At 40.1% G+C, this 19,689-nt stretch overlaps 1 protein-coding gene across 1 annotated transcript in view; it reads right to left on the bottom strand.

The window, feature by feature from the left end:
• PolrMT (mitochondrial RNA polymerase) overlaps nucleotides 1–19,689 on the bottom strand; it is a 395,821-nt gene that overhangs the window by 238,798 nt on the left and 137,334 nt on the right. Inside the window, exon 11 of the mRNA XM_090374544.1 lies at nucleotides 2,977–3,108. Within this exon, the coding sequence (XP_090230670.1) occupies nucleotides 2,977–3,108 (132 nt within the window). The remainder of the gene's footprint in view (nucleotides 1–2,976; nucleotides 3,109–19,689) is intronic.

Below are 19,689 nucleotides of genomic sequence, written 5' to 3'. Positions count from 1 at the left end.
AGACTTTCCCTTAACAAACCCATGCTGTGTTTGAGCTATAATTGAAGTCTTATCTAGATGATCCTGCAGTGCTTCTTTAACCAGTGCCTCCATTAATTTTCCTGGAACAGAAGTTAAACTCACAGGTCTATAATTACTAGTGTAAGCCTTTGACCCTCCATTGTGAATTGGGATCACATTTGCACATCTCCAGTCTATGAGTACCTCCCCTGAGTCCAAGGAAGATCTCATAATTATGGCTAAAGGTTTGTTTACTTCCTTTGCTGCCTCCTTTAATATAACTGGATAGATCCCATCATTTATTGGATGATTATTTTCAGCAGCATGTTCGAGAGGCAACCAGAGAGAGCAATACTCTTGATCTGGTTATAAGCTGTGATCATTCGTGTATTAAGAATTTCCAGATAAAGGAACCACTAGGTGGCAGTGATCACAGTGTACTGATGTGGGATTTACTTAAAGATTTAATTACCATCAGGGGTAAAGGAAAGGGTTTTTGCTTCCATAAAGGTGAGTACAGTGGTCTCAGAAAGTTTTTAAATTCTGTACAGTGGGATCAACTGACAATGTTACCAACAGAAAATTTTAAGTGGGAAGCATTCAAAGAATTAATCGTGGATGCTACTAAAAGTTTCATACCTATTAAGAAATATTGTTCAAAATTTAGGCCTAAATGGTTATCTAATGAACTAATGAGACTCGTAACAGAGAAGAAAAATGCATCGGATGCATATAAATTATCAAGCGACTCAGAAGGATTTCTTTACTTATATAAACTCTAAAAGGAAGGGGATGAATCTGATTGGTCAACTTGACATCAATGGTTCAACTGTTGATGATCCTGCTCAGATAGCAAACAAACTGAACGAGTATTTTGCATCTACATTCACACATGAGGAATTATTAAGGTTTGAAAATGGCAGAAGGTTATCAAATTGTAGCAGGATACTTAATGATTTTGTAATAACTGAGAGAAAGTGGAGGAGAAATTGTTGAAGATAAACATAAGAAAAGCACCTGGGATGGATGGAATCTATCCAGTTATATTAAAGGAGGCGGCAAAGCAACAAAGAAAACCCTTAGCCATAATTATGAGAGCATCCTTGGACTCAGGGGAGGTTCCCACGGACTGGAGATGTGCAAATGTATCCCCAGTTCACAAAGGGGGATCGAAGGGTGACACGAGTAATTACAGACCAATTAGTTTAACTTCTGTTCAGGGTAAAATAATAGAGTCACTGGTTAAAGATGCATTGCAGGATCATCTAGACAAGACTGCAGCAATAATTCAGATACGGCATGGGTTTGTTAAGGGAAAGTCTTGTCTGACAAATTTGATAGGATATTATGATGTGGTTACAAAGGAACTGGATGCAAAAAATAATTTTGATATCATATATTTAGATTTCAGGAAAGCTTTTGACACTGTTGTGCATGGAAGACTATTGTACAAATTGGAGCAGAAGGGTATTAAGGGTAAGTTGCTACAATGGATAAAAGGATGGTTAAGTGGGAGAAGACAGGGTAATCAATGGGTGCTGCTCTCTGTGGACTAATGTTATTAGTGGAGTCCCACAGGGTTCGGTGTTGGGTCCACTGTTTTGTATATTTATCAATGATATTGATGAAGGTATATCAGGCTTAATGTCCAAGTTTGCAGATGATACAAAGGTTGGCAGGGTTGTTAATGACAGTAATGGCAATGTGCTACTGCAACAGGATCTAGAAAATTTGGGAAGATGGGCCGAGAAGTGGCAACCGAAATTTAACATTGACAAATGTAAAATACTGCATATGGGTAGAAGTAACCCCAGAGGAACGTACTGACTGTGTGGTACTACACTTAAGGTAGTAAAAAATGAAAAAGAACTGGGAATAATTGTGTAGTCAGATATAAAGTTTTCTGAACAATGTAGACAGGCTGTAAGAGCAGATTATGGGGTTTTGTCAATGACATACAGGAATTTTGCCAGCAGGGAAAAGGTGATTGTCTCTCTGTATAAGGTAATGGTCAGCCCATGCCTTGAGTACTGCATGCAGGTCTGGAGGCCTCATTTTAGAAAGCATGTAGATTTGCTTGAGCAAATCTACATTCAGCAAATCTAATGAGGTCTGGAGGCCCCATTTTAGGAAGGATGTAGATTTGCTTGAGCATGTACAGAGAAGGACAACAAGATTGGTGAGGGGAATGAAGGGATCCTCTTACCATGAGAGGCTTAAGTTGTGCAAATTGCAGCTGGAGAGTAGGCACCTGCGAGGTGATCTGATTGAGGTGTATAAGGCCTTGAATAGGTTGAGCACACTGAATTCTGATGGGATTCTTCCGCTTGTGCAGATTATGAACCTAAGAGGGCATAAATTCAAATTGAGGAAAGACAGATGTAGAATAGATGTGCGGAAATTTACCTTTAGCCAGCGGGTGGTTAATTGCTGGAACAAACTTCCATCTGTCATTGTGGAGGTTGATAGGTTAAATAAATTTAAGGAGGAACTGGATAAACAAATAGAGGGAATGGTCATGTAAATTTTTTTTTGGCTGATGCTGCATAAGCTCATGCTTGCTTTCTTGTGTCACATGCCACTAGTATTACTACTACACAGAGTGCTAGAGTATTACACGTGCCTTTTATGTTTGGAGAGACCATAAAATTAAATGAGTAAAATAACAAAAAATTTCCCAGTGAATCTCTATATGATTCTAGATGAACTGTCAAGGCATGAAGTCATAGAAATGGTCAAACAAATTATCTACTAGTTGTATGTTTGTCACCATAAAGAAACCTTAAATAAACTTCCTAACAATAGCAAATAAAAAAAAATCTTTCCATAGTGCCAAGATGCTTTGCACCTATTAAGTGAAAATAAACAAGTAGACCATGGAATTCTCACAAAAATAGAAGTAACTCTTACTATGCAATGCAAAAGTCTGCTCATTCCTGATTAAAATCATCACAACAGAGAAATAAACTTTCCTACCTTATCTGCCACTCCATCCTGCTTTCTTGACCATATCATGTAGCGATTCCTAAGCTTCATACCCATATTTCTATAAAGTGCATTGAGAGTTGGACAAAACCTTCCATGTGTTTCAGCCATGGTATATATTTCCTAAATTATCACAAAAAAAAAAAAAAAAATTTACCATATATATACACTGGTGTTCAGAGAAAGTGCATCACCCCTTAAAACTGTAATTGATGTCCGAATAATGTAAGTATGTGGCAATATTTCTTACAGATTGCATCAGATAAGATTGACATGCGTAGGTGATGACATAATATTGCATAAGCTGTTACTTTCAGCTATATAAGCACATTCTGCAAGAGTTGCATGCATTCATTCCTTGCTTGCTTGTGTCAGGATGGCGAGTTACGTGCAGTTGATGCCACGAAGAAAGACTGCTATTGCTCCTTTACTTGAGGAAGGATGTTCTTCCCATCAAATTGCTTGAAGAGTGTCTTGTAATCAGTCGACAGTGAGTAGATTTCTTTCCAAACTCAAGAATACTGGTTCTGCTGATAAGAAAAAAGGAACCGGACACAAACGAGCCTCTACACCAAAATAGGATGGCATTTTGAAGCACTTATGCCTTAAAAACTGTAAAGCTTCTTCGTCTGAGCTGAAAAGAGAATGGGAAGAACATACAGGAGTGGTAGCAAGTGCAGTAACAGTCAGAAGATGCCGCTTCAAAAATGGACTTGTAGCCCGTCGTCCTAAGAAGCCCCTCCTCACACAAAAAATGAAAAAGGCCCGATTAATTTGGTGTAAGGAGCATGTCAAATGAATCCCCGAGCAGTGGAAGTCAGTTATTTTCTCAGATGAAAAGAAATTCAACCTGTATGGCTCTGACGGGAGACAAACGATTCGACGTAGACGAATCGTTTGTCTCCCATCAGATGTGCGGAAATTTACGTACCAAAAATTTCACTGTAGACACCATACAGTCTGGATACCATCCAGACTGTATGGTGTCTACAGTGAAATTCCCTACCAGCCAAATGATATGGGGGGGGTGCATTTCGTATCCCGGAGTAGGTCACCTGCAGTTTATAAAAGGTTCCGTAAATGCCAATGGATACCTGGCTATATTGGAAGGCAAATTGCTGCCAACCATTAGAGACCATTTCAACCCGCCAAGTAACTGCATCTTTCAGGACAACTCTGCTCCTTGTCATCAGGTGAAAAGTGTAAGTAGGCACTTCTGTAGTTACTTTAGCTTCATTTCTGCATTAGAGGTTCAACATTACTGTCAAACCTGTAATGTTACAGGTGAATAATGGTTGGAAGAACTGTCCATTACAACTCTTAGCTGGCCAGATAACAGCCCAGACCTAAATCCTATAGAGAACTGTTGAGATTGTGTGGAATCTGCAGTTGCCAGAAAGAAACCAAAATCCCTTCGTGAACCTCAGGAAGCCATAATTCGTGTTTGGAACCATGAACTATCAGTTGATTATCTTCAGAAATTGATCTTGTCAATGCCTCGACAGTGTGCTGCTGTCATCAGGGCTAGAGGCGGTTCAACTAATTATTAGTTTGCACCTGGTGAACTTTTCATTTTGTTTGATAATGATAAACTGAAGCAAATTGAGGGCTTCTGATAACATTTCAGCCATAATTGTCATGTTTACCAAAACTGTTGTATAAAGGTTGCATTTTGGAATATTTTGAGAGCACCTGTCAGATATTACTTAGCTTTACCTTAACTATTAATAAATATCTTTTGTTTATATTTGTATTTGTGATGCTAGTCATTAATGTAACATACCATTGTGAAAAAGGGTCAGAAATGTGAAATTCCTAGGTGATGCACTTTCTTTGAACATCAGTGTATATATATTTTGTAACCATGTTACTGTCCATGCAACCATCAAGTAAAATTATTATAATACAATTCTGGAAAATCTTTATTTTTATTTATTTTTATTAAAGTTAGACTGAACATATCCTGAGATATAGCTACTGTTACAAAATAAGCAAAAGGGTTCATTTTTTCAATGAATTGTACTGAACAAAGAACACAGAAACAACACATAATTAAAAATGAATTCAAGAAATATTTATTTTACTAATGGTCAGCAGGTTAATGGTGAAAGAGAGTAACGTGCTAATTATATGTTCACCATGAGCTTAAAAAGGTTAGCAATATGTGTGGCTCATCCTTACATTTTTAGTCAGGTCTATGCTGTTCCAAATGAATGGAGCACATTTGTAATTTTTTTTTATTTTCTGCCAATAGAAGGCAATAATTTTCTGTCTTAGTTTACTTTATAATCAATTGAGAAAATGTTTACTCTGGTTATATATATAGTCCTTTAATCGAAAAATAGCTTCAACTATTGATAGCAAAATAAAAAATATCTTAATGTTCTTATCTCAGAAAAATTGCTTCAAAAAATTAAAGTAAGAAGAGAGTTACGAGGAATTTTTCCAAAAATTTAACTGAGTATAGTAATATAATTTGTTTTTCTAACAATAGAGTAAAAACTTTTTTTCTTGGAAGTCCAAATGTATATTTTTATTACTGACAAAATTTTTTATACAATGCACAATATAATCTTGTGATATATTATAGGATTATTGTATATCACATTGAAAACTATTGAAAACTGCATAATTATTGATTATGCAGTTTTCAATATTTTAAACATTATGAATTAAAATAATAATAAGGTTCTGTTTAAATTTCTAAAATTTTAAAGTTACAGTTAATTTAGCATTTCTCAAACTGTGTTTTGTGGAACACTAGTGTTCCGTGAGATGTGAACAAGTGTTCCGCGAAAAATCGTAATTAATAATTAAAAAAAATAAATAAATTTTGCCTATCTGTAGTGTACACCACTTTTGTATCTTTATAATTATTTAACATAATTTTTTTTTTCAATCATTAATATACTGGCATAGACTAATAATCAAATAGACCACTGAACACTTTATTTTGGCGGGCTTTGCATAGAGAAGTATGCGTAGAGGTAATGACACCTACAAAAAAGTAGCAATGTGGTGATCTAGTATGCCATTTGTATGTGATTTAGCCTGGAGTACATGGGTTGAAGGAGAGGAGGAAGCGAACTGATATGATAACTAAACTCACTTCCTTGTATAATTTTTTTTTCAATTATTATTAGTATTTCGAAATAATATTATTAAAATATGTGATCGTGGATTGATGGTTGAAAAAAGAAACTTTAAAACGAGAAGCAAAGTACTTCTAGTAGTGGAAACTAATAAAAGACCAAAATGAAAGTATAATGACTGTTATTTGAATTTCGGCTTTACATGAGTTTGAAATAAAGAAGATCCTGATGTACAGTGCATTGTATGTAATAAAGTATTAGCAAATAGTTCTTTGGCTCCTGCTAAACTTGTGTTTCGTAAGTGTTCTGTGAATATGTTGTGAGATGAAAAGTGTTCCATGATTATGTGTGAGATGAAAAGTGTTCCATGATTATGTGAGATGAAAAATGTTCCGTGACTAAAAAAGTTTGGGAAACGCTGAATTATAGCATACAGAATACGAAGAGTTAATGAATTTTAAAAAATTCAACATTAATCCCTATACATGTTAAAAAACAGTGTTTTTTAACCATGTAATGGCCTATGACAAAATTTATGTATAGCATTTCATTATACATGATTCACTGCCTATGTTATCCTCTTGAGCAGAAATCTGCAAAAGTTAAATAAAAGTTATATTTCACAAACAACAAGGAAACTATGTATTTCAATCTTCAATGCAGTCCTCATTATGTTCAAGACAGTACCTCCAACACTGTACTAATGCCTGATTTCTTGAGAGAAGTTTTGTAGTTGGTGTTGAAGACATTTGTGCACTGCCATCTTGACCTCGATCTGATGAGAAGTGACATTATGTAGTGAAGTAATGCATTTTTTATGGTCAAAAAATGTGGCAATCATTTGGAGCTAAGTGTAGTGAATATGGAAGATGAGCAATACCTCAAACTTCATCTCCTGTATTAGATTCACTGGAGTACAGGGGATGTGAGGATGCCTATTATCATGCTGAACGCATACACAAGAAGAGAGCATAACATGGTGTTTCTTTTGAATTGCTGGCTTTAATTGGTTCAGAAGAATATAACAGTTTTCCACTCATCACTATTTCTTGTTTCTCCAGATAATGTTACAGTCACTCCTTTATAATCCCAAAATACTGCAAGTAAAAATTTCCCCGCTGATGCTTGGGTGTGGATTTTTTTCAGTCGAGGTGAGACTGTATGGCATCACTCTGAACTTGTGTCTGCTTTCTGGGGTTTAACAGTGCACCCAGAATTCTGCTCCAGTTCATTATGTGTTCTTAGAAGGGTCTCTCCTTCAAGCTTGTGCTCTCCCAGAAGCACAGAATACATATTAAGTTGTCATTCTTTCAGTTCTGGTATTAAATGCTAAGGAATCCATCAAACCCAAATTCTTCAACGATGCAACAACTTCCTAACAGTAGTATGAGGCAAACCAATACAAGACTAAGAGAGAGGGCACTCTAGTCGCAGAAGAGAACAGTTGATGGATTTTTGGCTGCTGTAAAGGGATAAGTATTTTTAATTTTTACCATATTCTTTGTTAATTAACATACTACATTGTGTTTTACAGAGATATTAAATAGGTTTAGTAGCGTTTGTTACCTTCTTAAATTGATTTTAACTAGCGATTTTTGGAAGTTACAACTTCCTAGTGTTGGTGCCAATATTGCTGAACTAGCTGCCATATTGTAGTCGATAAGAAATAGCGTAACGAATACATATCTCAAACTGACAGCATAAGGTATAAAGTAAAACTAGATAGCATAATACAAAGCACTCAATTAGGAATCTGTTAGCTTATTATAGTATTATCAATTAATCAAAAATATAATTAATCTTATTAAATCTCGCTGTTAATTAAATTGTATTCAAATGGAACTCATGACCCAGACTAGAGCTGCGAAGCAAAGATCACAGACTAGCGAGAGTGCAGTAACTTGGAGGAGAAATGAAGGGGGAGATTCTCCAACGGATCACAGTCTCAAAAAATGTTCGAAATGTTTGCTGAACTTTCTAAAATGGGACATAATCTAGCCAAGAAGGATGTCTTTGTGTGTGCTAGATGCCTAGAGTGTTGAAGCCTCCGTAGCCAGGTGGGCAAGAGCGGCAGTGTGTACCACATGCTTCTTTATCAGACCAGGGTTCGAGCCCGTGACCACCAAATACGGAGGATCCGGAAAGGTCAGGAAATAACCACCACATATCCCCAGAGCAATATAGCCTTAGTTGCCAATGCTCCTAAAAACCAAATAACAACAACAACCTAGAGTGTCAAAAAATTAGATGCCAACTCAGCGTTCTCATGGGCGTCTATGAGAGCTTGAGGTGTAGAGGAAATGCCCTGGAAGAAATTAATATGAGGGGCCCATCGGGCTCTCAGCTCAACGGCAGAGCTCACTCCTGTGCATCAGGTAACACAGAGGCAATCTCCAAGGCAGAATGCACTGATCCCAAAGGAACTAGTTATTGTGGGTGACTCTATTGTCAGGGAGATGGGGAATATACTATGCAAGAAGGATAGGTGGAAAATGACCGGGGTATGTCTGCCAGGGGCAAAAGTTGATGACTTGTAGAGCAGATATCTTTTAAGGACACAAAAGGATACTGTTGTACACGTCGGAACTAATGACATTAAGAGTAAGAGATCTGCAGATTTACTCAACAAGTACAGGTCACTGTTGAAAAAAAGTTGCAAGTTAGGGTTGAATGTGAAATTGTCAGCAATTCTACCCAGACATGACAGGAAGGAGTATATGATGAGAGCCTTGTCGATGAATTCGGCCCTGGAGAGATTGTGCAAGGCTGAAGGGATAGAATTTTTTTCAGACTGGTCTGTGCTTGTTGACAGGACAGACCACTTCTACAGGGAAGGGGTACACTTAAATAGAAAGGGTGCAAGAATATTTGCTGATGCTACCTGGGTGGATAAAACTGCTAGCTTGGGTGGATACACAGACTAAAAGTTTAACAGTGGCCGCAGGCAGAGGCAAAAGTGATTCTTGCACTGCTTCTATTAGAAAGAGCAGCAGATTGGAAAGCAAGGCAATGGGGATTTCCAGGACTGCTGGGAGTCATAGTGGGACAAATAAATACATGGGCTGTGTTAGGATTGGTTGGTTGGTTGGTTTTGATTTTATTGGCGCATTAGCTACTGAGGCTATAATGCGCCAAGACCAAGTCATATATAAAAAATTTTAAACTTTCAGTGACCCAATTACTTAGGTTACTATGTCAAAATATATAACAAATGTATAAAGGATAAATAAATAGAAAATCACAATAAAATGTAAATTTTATATATGGGCAAAAACGTTTATTGATTTTAAAAAGCTAAAAACGGCAGACGCATTGTCATTGTCGGATAAAATCTGACTGAGTGTATAAGGCTCAGCCGGATGACTAAAAACGGTAAAATATAAATCACGTTCTTGTCTAAAACGTGGACACACGGTTAAAATGTGATGAATAGTTAAAATGGTGCCACAGTTCTCGCACATAGGACAGTCATCCGCCCTCAGCAGAAAAGCATGTGTAAGATGACTGTGTCCTATGCAGAGACGAGCTAGAACAACTTCCTCTTTGCGGTTCCTGCGCAGACTAGACTGCCAGTGTTGGATTACAGGCTTTATCTGACAGAGCTTGTTTGTGACTTGCTCATGCCAAGATTGTTGCCATTGGGAATATAATTTAGTTTGTATTAGCTGCCTGTAGTCTGTATAGGGGACTAACAGGCAATAAGTGTTTTGTGGTTCTGGTGATCTGGCCGCAGCATCTGCCAGTTCATTTCCCCTAATCCCAATGTGGCTCGGAATCCAGCAGAAACGGATGTCGAATGAACATCCAAACAGGGAATGTAACATCTGCTGAATCCGTGTCACAATCAGATGAGGATTATACCTCATCCCCAATAAAGCCTGCCATGTACTTGAAGAGTCAGTCTACACCATACATCTTTGGTGCTTACGGGTTTTAATGTGGTCCAAGGCTAGCTCAATAGCATACAACTCAGCTGTGTATATGCTGCATTCGTGGGGAATCTTCCCAGAGATAGTACTATCTGTAAAGATAGCAGCAGATCCTACAGACAACTCTGATTTCGAGCCATCGGTAAACACAGGCAAAAAATCAGAGTAATCGGATCGGTGGGCAGCATAGAGTTGCTGGTAGACAGATGATGAGGTCTCAGACTATACCCATTTCTTAAGGGAAAAGTCACAGGATGGGATATGAGCATGCCAGGGTGGAAGAGTTTCTTTTGGTGTTTTTGCAACCTTGTCTACCGTGATGTTAAACTCTCTGAGTAGCTCTTGGACACGAATACCAAAAGGTCGATTGGCAGTCTGACGGGTATTGTACAAGTTTTCCCAACGTGGCTCAAAAACTGATGTCCACGTAGGATGGTCGGGCAGGGATTTCAACTTTAAAGCATAGTTTAAAGGCAACTGCTTACGTCGAAGGGATAACGATGGTTCGTTTGCTTCGACGTATAAGCTCTGGACAGGAGATGTTCGAAATGCTCCAGTAGCGATACGGATAGCCTGATGGTGGACAGCGTCCAACCATCGGAGGACACTATCTCTGGCTAAGGAAAATACCTGGGACCCGTAATCTAATTTGGATCGTACAAGTGCACGGTAAAGCCGTAGTAGGGTGCATCGATCTGCTCCCCAACGCATGGAGGAGAGAGAGCGGAGAATATTTAGTCCCCTCGTGCATTTTGTACGAAGTTGACGAATATGTTCGAGAAAGGTCAACTTTTTATGAAACACAAGTCCCAAGAATTTTGTGTCTGACACCACTGGAATAACATTTTGTCCGAGCCTTAATTCAGGTTCAGGATGAAGATTACGCTTGCGACAAAAGTGTACGCAAACGGTCTTCTCCGGCGAGAACCTGAAGCCATTAGCAAGTGCCCAGGAATTAAGGCGATCGATGGCTTTCTGCAGTTGTCTTTCAATAACCCTCATGTTGCATGACTGACAAAATATGCTAAAGTCATCAACATAGAGGGCACTGTTTATAGTTGGAGGAAGTTGTTCTGTGATGGAATTTACTTTGATGGCAAAAAGTGTGACACTTAATACTGATCCTTGTGGTACTCCCTCCTCTTGGCTGAAGGAACGAGAGAGTGAGGATCCCACATGAACTTGGAAAGATCGATTAGCTAAAAAGTTTTGAATAAAAATGGCGAGTTGCCCCCTAAGATCAAGGCTATGCAGATCTTTTAAGATGCCAAATCTCCAAGTTGTGTCATACGCTTTCTCCATGTTAAAGAACACCGACACCAAGTGTTCGCGTTTTAGGAAAGCATCCCGGATGGATGCTTCCAATCTAATAAGATGGTCCAAAGTGGACCGGTTCCTTCGGAAGCTGCACTGGTTTGTTGTTTTGGTTTTTTAGGAGCATTAGCAACTAAGGCCATATTGCTCCTGGAATATGCGGTGGTCATTCCCTGACCTTTCCGCATCCTCCGTATTTGGTGGTGATGGGCTCGAACCCCGGTCCAAATCAAGAAGCGTGTGCTACGCACTGACTGCTGCTCCTTCCCACCTGGCTATGGAGGCGCCAAGCCGCACTGGATGCTGGAGAGAAGGTCATTTGATTCTAAGTACCATATTAAATGAGAATTAACCATTCTCTCCAGGATTTTGCACAGACAGCTAGTCAGAGCAATAGGACGATAATTGGTGGTGACTTTTGGATCCTTTCCTGGCTTAGGAAAAGCAAGAACGATTGCCTTTCGCCAGGAGTCCGGAAACTGCCCTTCGATAAAGATTCTGTTATACAGAAGGAGCAGACAATCCATAGATTTTGGTGAAAGATGTTTAATCATTTCATAATGGATGCCATCTGGTCCAACAGCACTTGCTTTGGAAAGAGTGAGGGCTCTTTTCAGTTCCTCTATAGTGAACGCCCCGTTGTAGGGATAGAGGTCCTTGGACTTAAAATTAAGTGCTTGTTTTTCCAGTTTATGTTTCAGGACCAGGAAGTCTGGGGAGTACGAGGATGTTGCGGAGATGTTAGAGAATGTTTCCCCAGGAGCATTGGCTATTGCAGTTGGATCTGCAATAGTGCATCCATTATAATCTAGGATTGAAGAAGGGTGGGATGTATATTTCCCCTTCATTTTCCGGATTTTATCCCAGACTACCTTAGAGTTGGTAGACTGGTTAATAGATGATGTAAAATGGATCCACGATTCCTTTTGACTCTGACGACGGATGTAGTGTGCTTTGGCTCGTGCACGTTTGAAGGCTATAAGGTTGTTCATGGTAGGATATCGATGAAATATCCCCCACGCTTTGTTTTGAGCCTTTTTTGCTGTTGTGCATTGTGAATTCCACCAAGGTTTGGGAAACGGTGGAAACCGGGCAGATGTTTTTGGGACAGCATTAGCAGCTGCTTGGACGATGATTTCTGTGATGTACTTTACTGCGTGATTGATTGGCTCCCGACTGACTGTACTGAGGTCGAAATTTGCCTGATGTTGGAAGGCATTCCAGTCACCGTGATCAAACTTCCACCGTGGTAACCTAAAAGGAAGACATGGGCTCCCACTGTGTAACAAGGTTATCACAGGGAAGTGATCACTTCCGTATGGATTCTTCTCCACTTCCCAAGTGAGTGAAGGGAGCAGAGAAGGGGAGCAGATAGAGAGATCAATGGTAGAAAAAGTACGGGTAGGCATGTGGAAGAAGGTGTTTGTTCCAGTATTTAGAAGGGAAAGGTCATTGTCATTGAGCATACGCTCTATTACTCGTCCCCTTCCGTTGATGTTAGCACTACACCACAGGGTGTTATGTCCGTTAAAATCCCCGAGAAGTAAGTAAGGGGGAGGCAACTGCGTTAGAAGATCATCAAGGTCTTCCTGGGAGATGTCAGTCCCAGGTGGGAAATAGACAGAGAAGACCGTTAATAAAAATCCCACTGTAAGGTGAATTGCAACAGCTTCTATGCTAGTTGTAATTAGCAAGGGCTGCACTGGGGTCTGGTTACCCACAAGGATAGCCACTCCCCCATGAGCAGAGCCATCCGCAATTCTGTCCTTTCGAAAAATTGTGATGTTGTGCATGGTGGGATCATCATTAGCCTTTAGATATGTCTCCTGCAAGCAAAAGCAAACTGGCTCGTGCTTTTCCAGGAGGGCCTTAATGTCATCAATATTTCGCCGGAATCCACGACAATTCCATTGTAGGAATTTAGCCATTATTTGGGCTTGGTGGGTCCATCAGGCGGCTTCCGAGGTGCTGAGGGCTTACTTTTATCAGTCTTGGGTTTATCTTTTTTGGGAAAAAATGGACGCTGTCCCGTGTCCATTTCTTCCTCCGCAAAGAGTTCCAAGACTGAATCTTCGGGTACCTCCTTCTGCTCGACATCCATGTTTTCTTGGGTTCTAGGGGGGGGACTTCCCCTTTCTTATTCTTTTCTTTCATAATTTACTTTGTTGCTTGTGGAGCATTAGGAGGTACTGATATAGGAGTGGCAGCTGATTGGTTCTTCTGTGCAGGTTTTTGAGAACTTAAAAGATAACACACGATGGGAGTGAAAGACTCCTTTGGAGGAATGGTCATGTCCGTCTGAGTTCCGACGGAACATCTCCCTGCTACCTTCTGGGCGTAGGTAGGTTTGTTGATATTCAGGGGTTTGACCGATTTCCTTGCCTCCTGGTATGATATATTTAGCTCTGCCTTCAGCCGTTGAATTTCTTTTTCTTCTTTCCACCTCTGGCATGCTCGTGAGTAGGCCGGATGTTCGCCTTCACAGTTAATACAGGTGGGTTTTGCGGCTGAACATGCTGTTGTTTCGCGGTCCTTTGCCCCGCATCGAGCGCATGCAAGGACTCCACGGCAGGCCATTTGAGAATGTCCATATTTCTGGCATTTAAAACACCGTAAAGGGTTTGGAACATATGGACACACTGAACAGTTGATGTATCCAGCTTTAATCTCATCAGGAGGTTTAGGAGAGTTAAAAGTCAGGATAACGCTCCTAGTTTTAACAAGTTTTCCATCCCTTCACGCAGTAATTCTTTTGACGGCAATAACTCCCTGTGGTTTTAATTCAGAGCAGATTTCCTCCTCGGTTACGCCGAGAAGGTCCCACTCCGAAATAACACCTCTCGATGAATTGAGTGTTCTGTGTGGTGTCACTGCTATAGGGATTCCTCCGATTGATGTTCGGAGTAGATGTTCAGATTGCCTGTCATTTTTAGTTTCAATTAAAAGGTCTCCAGAACGAAGCCTCTTAACTGATTTGGGTGAACCTGCTAACCCATCTAACCCTTTTTGAATAAAAAAGGGCGACATTTTACCAATCAGTAGAATTGGTAAAATGTCACCCTTTTTTGGTAGAATGCATAATTAAGAACCTTGGGACAGGCCCTGATGGTAATTCCGTTCGCTGCCTCTTTTTAGCAATAATGCTATCTGAATCTTTGTCATTGGTTTCGGATAGGGACCGGGTTGGGGCCCCTGAAGAAATAGGTTTATCAGGATTCATAGAAATTTTATTTGGTTCAGTGCCCGGGCTCCCCACCCACCACGGAGCCCAAAGGGACGCCCACCACCCGGCATGCAATAAATGCGCTCGGGAGTGGAACGCCAGGGCTACCCAGACACCACACCCGCACCGCCGCCAGCCTGAATCCTGTCCCTCGGACCGTGAGGGTAGGGGCGTGGCATTGACACAGTTGACCCTCGCAGGCGAGCCTACTAGCCGATTGATCCTAGCCAGGCCTTCCAGGACCTCCCGTCTTGTCGAAGCAGGGGCCTAAGTGGTGTATTGAAGCTGGGCCCCTCAACCACCAGGATCCCCCTTTCCAAATTTCCACGGGTCGCAGCGCACGGCAAACACGCCGGATTCCATTGATGTAAGCCTGGAACCTGGGCTGTGGGCGTTGGATCTCAGTGATGCTAGTCTGGAGGTCCAGCAGCGTCACTGGGAGGTCCCCTCACCACGTACAGGTGCCCACATCGAGGGGCTGTGTTAGGATAACTAAGAGTAGAAACAGGTACATGTATACTTGCATGTACACCAATGCTAGGAGTATAGTTAATAAATTTGATGAGCTTGAAGTGCTAGTCAAGACATCAAAGGCAGATATTATTGGGATATCAGAGACGTGGTGTCATACAGACATAAGCAGTGCAGAATTGGAATTTGGGTGTACAATGTGAACAGAAAGGATAGATAGGACAGGTAGGGAGGAGGGGTTATGCTGTTAGTTAAGAAACAAAATCTAAGGAAGTGCATCCAATAGATGTTGGTGGACAACGCAATGTTGAGTCTGTTTGGTGTGATATAAGCACTGGGAAAGGAAAAATGAGAGTGTGTGTGTGTTATAGGCCCAATGAATCTGATGAGTATAATGAGCAATTGTGCACAGAAATAGAGTGGGCCAGTAAATCAGAATGTCTTATAATGGAGGATTTTAACTTTCCAGATATTGACTGGAACTTGTGGTTAGGTCACTTGCACACTAGCAAGAATTTTGTGGATTTATTGGATGACTGTTTTCTACAGCAACATGATCAAGAGGCAACCAGAGGGAGTAATACCCTTGATCTGATTATCAGCAGTGATTATTCATGCATTAAGAATTTGCAGATAAAGGAACCACTGCGTGATAGTGATCAAAATGTACTGATGTGGGAATTACTTAAAGATGTAACTACCATCAAGGCTAAAGGGAAGGGCTTTTGCTTTCGTAAAGGTGACTACAGGAGTCTCAGACAGTTTTTAAATTCTGTACAGTGGGATCGATGTGGTGATCAAGTGATGATGCTACCACCATTGAATTCTAAATGGGAAGCCTTCAGGGACTTAATTTTGGAGGCTACTAGGCTTTTCATTCCAACTAAGAAATACTGTTCAAGGTTTAGGCCTAAATGGATGTCACATTAACTAATGAGGCTCGTTTGTTTGTTTGTTTGTTTGTTTGTTTTGGGATTTATTGGGTGCATCGGCAACTATGACCATAGTGCACCATACATATGATAATTATGCATGCCATTTCTTCTCAATTACAGAAAATGGAAAAAAAAAACCAGAAAGTAATTTTTTTTTTTTTTTTTTAACTAACTAAAGGAGGTGATATACTTTAATCATCTTGAGAAAGTTATATATGCTTGAGACATTTGTTTCATTGTTTAAAAGTGAGGTAAGTGTAGGATCTTTTGTTGTGGCTGAAGTGCAAAGAATCTGGCGTTCTCTTGTATATTTTGTGCATTCAACCAGAATGTGTTTCACTGAGAGCACTGTATTACAGTAATGACATTGAGAGGGTATTTCTCCTCTTAAAAGATAACCATGAGTGATATTTGTATGACCTATTCGCAGACGAGCCAATATTACCTCTTGATGTCGGATTGAACTAAAGCTGGAAGGCCATCGCTCAAGGTTTGGCTTGATACTTCGAAGTTTATTATTAGGTTGATTTTCCCATGATAACTGCCATTGGCACATGCATTTTTCCTGGATTATTGGTCGATAGTCTTGATGAGGCACTTTCCACTTTTTCTCGGGTGGTAGGTGAGCTGATTTGGCAGCATTGTCCGCTAGTTCATTTCCAGGAATTCCCATATGTCCTGGGACCCAGCAGAAATGTATGTTTTTTCCAAGTTCTGATAAGGTATGTAAAGAGCTGACTATTCTTTTCACAACTGGGTGGGTGATGTTCATGGTGTTTTTTAGTGCTTGAAGCGCACTTAAAGAATCTGTGAAAATTATACTGTTGTTAATATCAGAGGACTCAATATGATTCAGTGCATCCTGAATTGCTATTAGTTCGGCGGAAAATATACCAAACTCAGGTGATAACTGATAAGCTAATGTGATGTTTGGAAAAACTGCGGCGATTCCAACATGGACATCATTCTTTGATCCATCAGTATGTACTATGGAAAAATTGGGAAACTGGTCCACTACTGCATGGTATAGTTGCGAGAAGTTTTCTCTATGCAAAGTAGATTTATTCCATTCATGCAGATGTAAGTCACATGAGGGTGGAATGATATTCCAAGGAGCAAGAGTGGATGGGAGGCTATGTGCCACATTGTCTAAGGTTAAATTTAGTTCTTCTAAGAGGTGTTTTATTCTCATACCCAAAGGACGATTAGCATTAGGGCGGTTTTGGTATAACCTACTGTGCTGTGATGTGAAAAGTATGGGCCAGTTCGGGTGTTCTGGCATAGATCTAATTTTATAGGCATAACGTAGTATCAGTTGTTGTCGCCTGATTGAGAGAGGGGGTTCGTGTGCTTCAGCATATAAGCTATGTGTTGGAGACGTGCGATATGCCCCTAAAGCAATGCGTATTCCACTATGATGTATAGGGTCAAGCCAGCGAAGGGCACTAGGTCTTGATGAACTATAGACTGGTGCTCCGTAGTCAAGTTTCGATCTTATTAATGCTCTATATAACCGTAATAAAGTAAGGCGATCAGCTCCCCAATTGGTTGCAGTGAGAACCCGGATGATATTTAGTTTTTGTTGACATGATGTTCTTAGTCTTTTGATATGCTCAAAGAAAGTGAGTTTATGGTCTAAAGTGATTCCTAAGAACCGTATGCTGGGATGAACTGTTATTTGTTGGCGATTCAATTGTAGCTCCGGATTGGGATGGAGTTTGCGTTGGCGGCAAAAATGGATGCAAAATGCTTTTTCCGGACAAAGTTGAAATCCATTAGTCTGAGCCCATGAACAGATCTTATTTATTGCCACTTGCAACTGTCTCTCAATAGTATTCATATTTTTAGCATGACACCAAATACTAAGATCGTCTACAAACAGTGCTTTATCAATAAGTGTTTGGAATTTGTCCGGCAATGGTGTTTATTGCAATTATAAAAAGTGAAGCACTGAGTACAGAGCCTTGAGGAACTCCTTGTGAAAATACTTGGGACAGTGAGGTTTTGAATCGAACCTGGAATGTACGCTTGCATAGGAAATTCTGTATGAAAATCGGGAGGTGACCCCGAAGTCCATGACGATGTAATTCACGGAGTATTCCATACTTCCACGTGGAATCATAGGCTTTGGTGATATCAAAGCAGACTAACACATGGTGTTCCGATCTGAGGAATGCATTCCGAATGGAATTCTCTAGTCTGACCAGTATATCTAATGTAGATCTGTTTAGTCGGACACCGTATTGTGCAGAATGTAGCAGATTGAGATTTTCAAGGTACCAGATCAGTCGGCGGTTCACCATCTTTTCGAGAATTTTGCAAATGCAACTGGTCAAGGCGATTGGTCTATAATGAGTGGGATTTGTAGGATCTTTACCTGGTTTAGGGAAGGCAAGGACCGTAGCATGATGCCATTGATTAGGGAATTTATCTTCCAGGAAGAGTCTATTGAATAGATGAAGAAGTAACTGTAATGATTCGGTACTTAGTTTCTGTATCATGGAATAGTGAATATTATCTGGTCCTACAGCACTGCGTCTAGATGTTGACAAAGCGCTATGTAATTTGTGAATGGTAAAAGGTAAGTTGTATTGTTCATCTCCTTTTGAAGAGAAGTTTAGCTTTTGTTTTTCTAAACTTGTTTTTAATCTTCTGAAGGTCGGTGTATAGCTTTCTATTGCTGATGTTTTTGCAAAGGTTTCACCTAGTATATTGGCAATTCCAGCGGGATTATTTACATTCTGCCCTCTCCATTCCATGATGGGTAGAGGTATCGTTTTATATTTGCCACTCATTTTTCTGATTGCTTTCCAAATTTTATGTGTAGGCGTTGCTTGATTAATAGTCGAAGTGAAGTGGATCCAAGCAGCCTTTTTATTGCAGCGTCTAACATATCTCGCTCTTGCTCTAGCACGCTTATATTGAATGAGATTGGTTGTAGTTGGACTCCTGCGAAAAGAATTCCAAGCTTTGCTTTGCTCTTTTTTTAGCCACAAGGCATTCATCACTCCACCAGGTTTTTGGATGAATCGGTAATTTTGATGAGGATTTCAGTACGGTTTGTTCTGCTGCATGTAATATCGTTTTGGTGACATAGTCAACTGCTTTGTCAGTTGTGGAATTTTGGATTATTTCGTGATCGAGCTTGGTTAATTTTTTATAGGACTGCCAATCTGCTTTATCAGTAAGCCAATGAGGAATTTTAGTAGGATGATGAGAGGGCTTATTAAGTAATTCAATTATTATGGGGAAATGATCGCTATGTAGCGGATCGTTGTTTATCGTCCACTTTAGAACAGGGTATAAGGTTGCTGAACAGGTAGATAAGTCTATTGCAGTGCTTGTTCCTGAAGGAAGGTGAACGTATGTAGGTGAACCGTCATTTAGAAGGAGGTTGTTATTGTCTAGACACTGTTCAATTAGTTTTCCTCTTTGGTCGATGCTGTTGTTACCCCATAGAGTGTGATGACCATTTAAGTCTCCCAAAATGAGGAAAGGTGTTGGGAGTTGAGCTATATGATTGTTGAGATCATTTTGTTGGAAGGTATAGCTTGGTGGGATGTATAAGGAGCAGATTGTCATATGGATGTCAGCAGCTACACGGACTGCTATTGCCTTGAGGGGAGAGTTCAGCGAGACCTGTTTGGTAGCAATATGCGGGTTTGTTAAAATGGCTACACCACCATGTGCAATATTCCCATTGGTTCTGTCTTTTCTAATAATGTTATAACGAGACAGTT

Source organism: Mastigoproctus giganteus, chromosome 5 (genome assembly GCF_048544385.1).
Source record: "Mastigoproctus giganteus isolate SK-2022 chromosome 5, ASM4854438v1, whole genome shotgun sequence".
NCBI classification, from domain to species: domain Eukaryota; kingdom Metazoa; phylum Arthropoda; class Arachnida; order Uropygi; family Thelyphonidae; genus Mastigoproctus; species Mastigoproctus giganteus.
The sequence above is the reverse complement of the archived record's forward strand: the minus strand, read 5'-3'. Positions and strand labels throughout refer to the sequence as shown.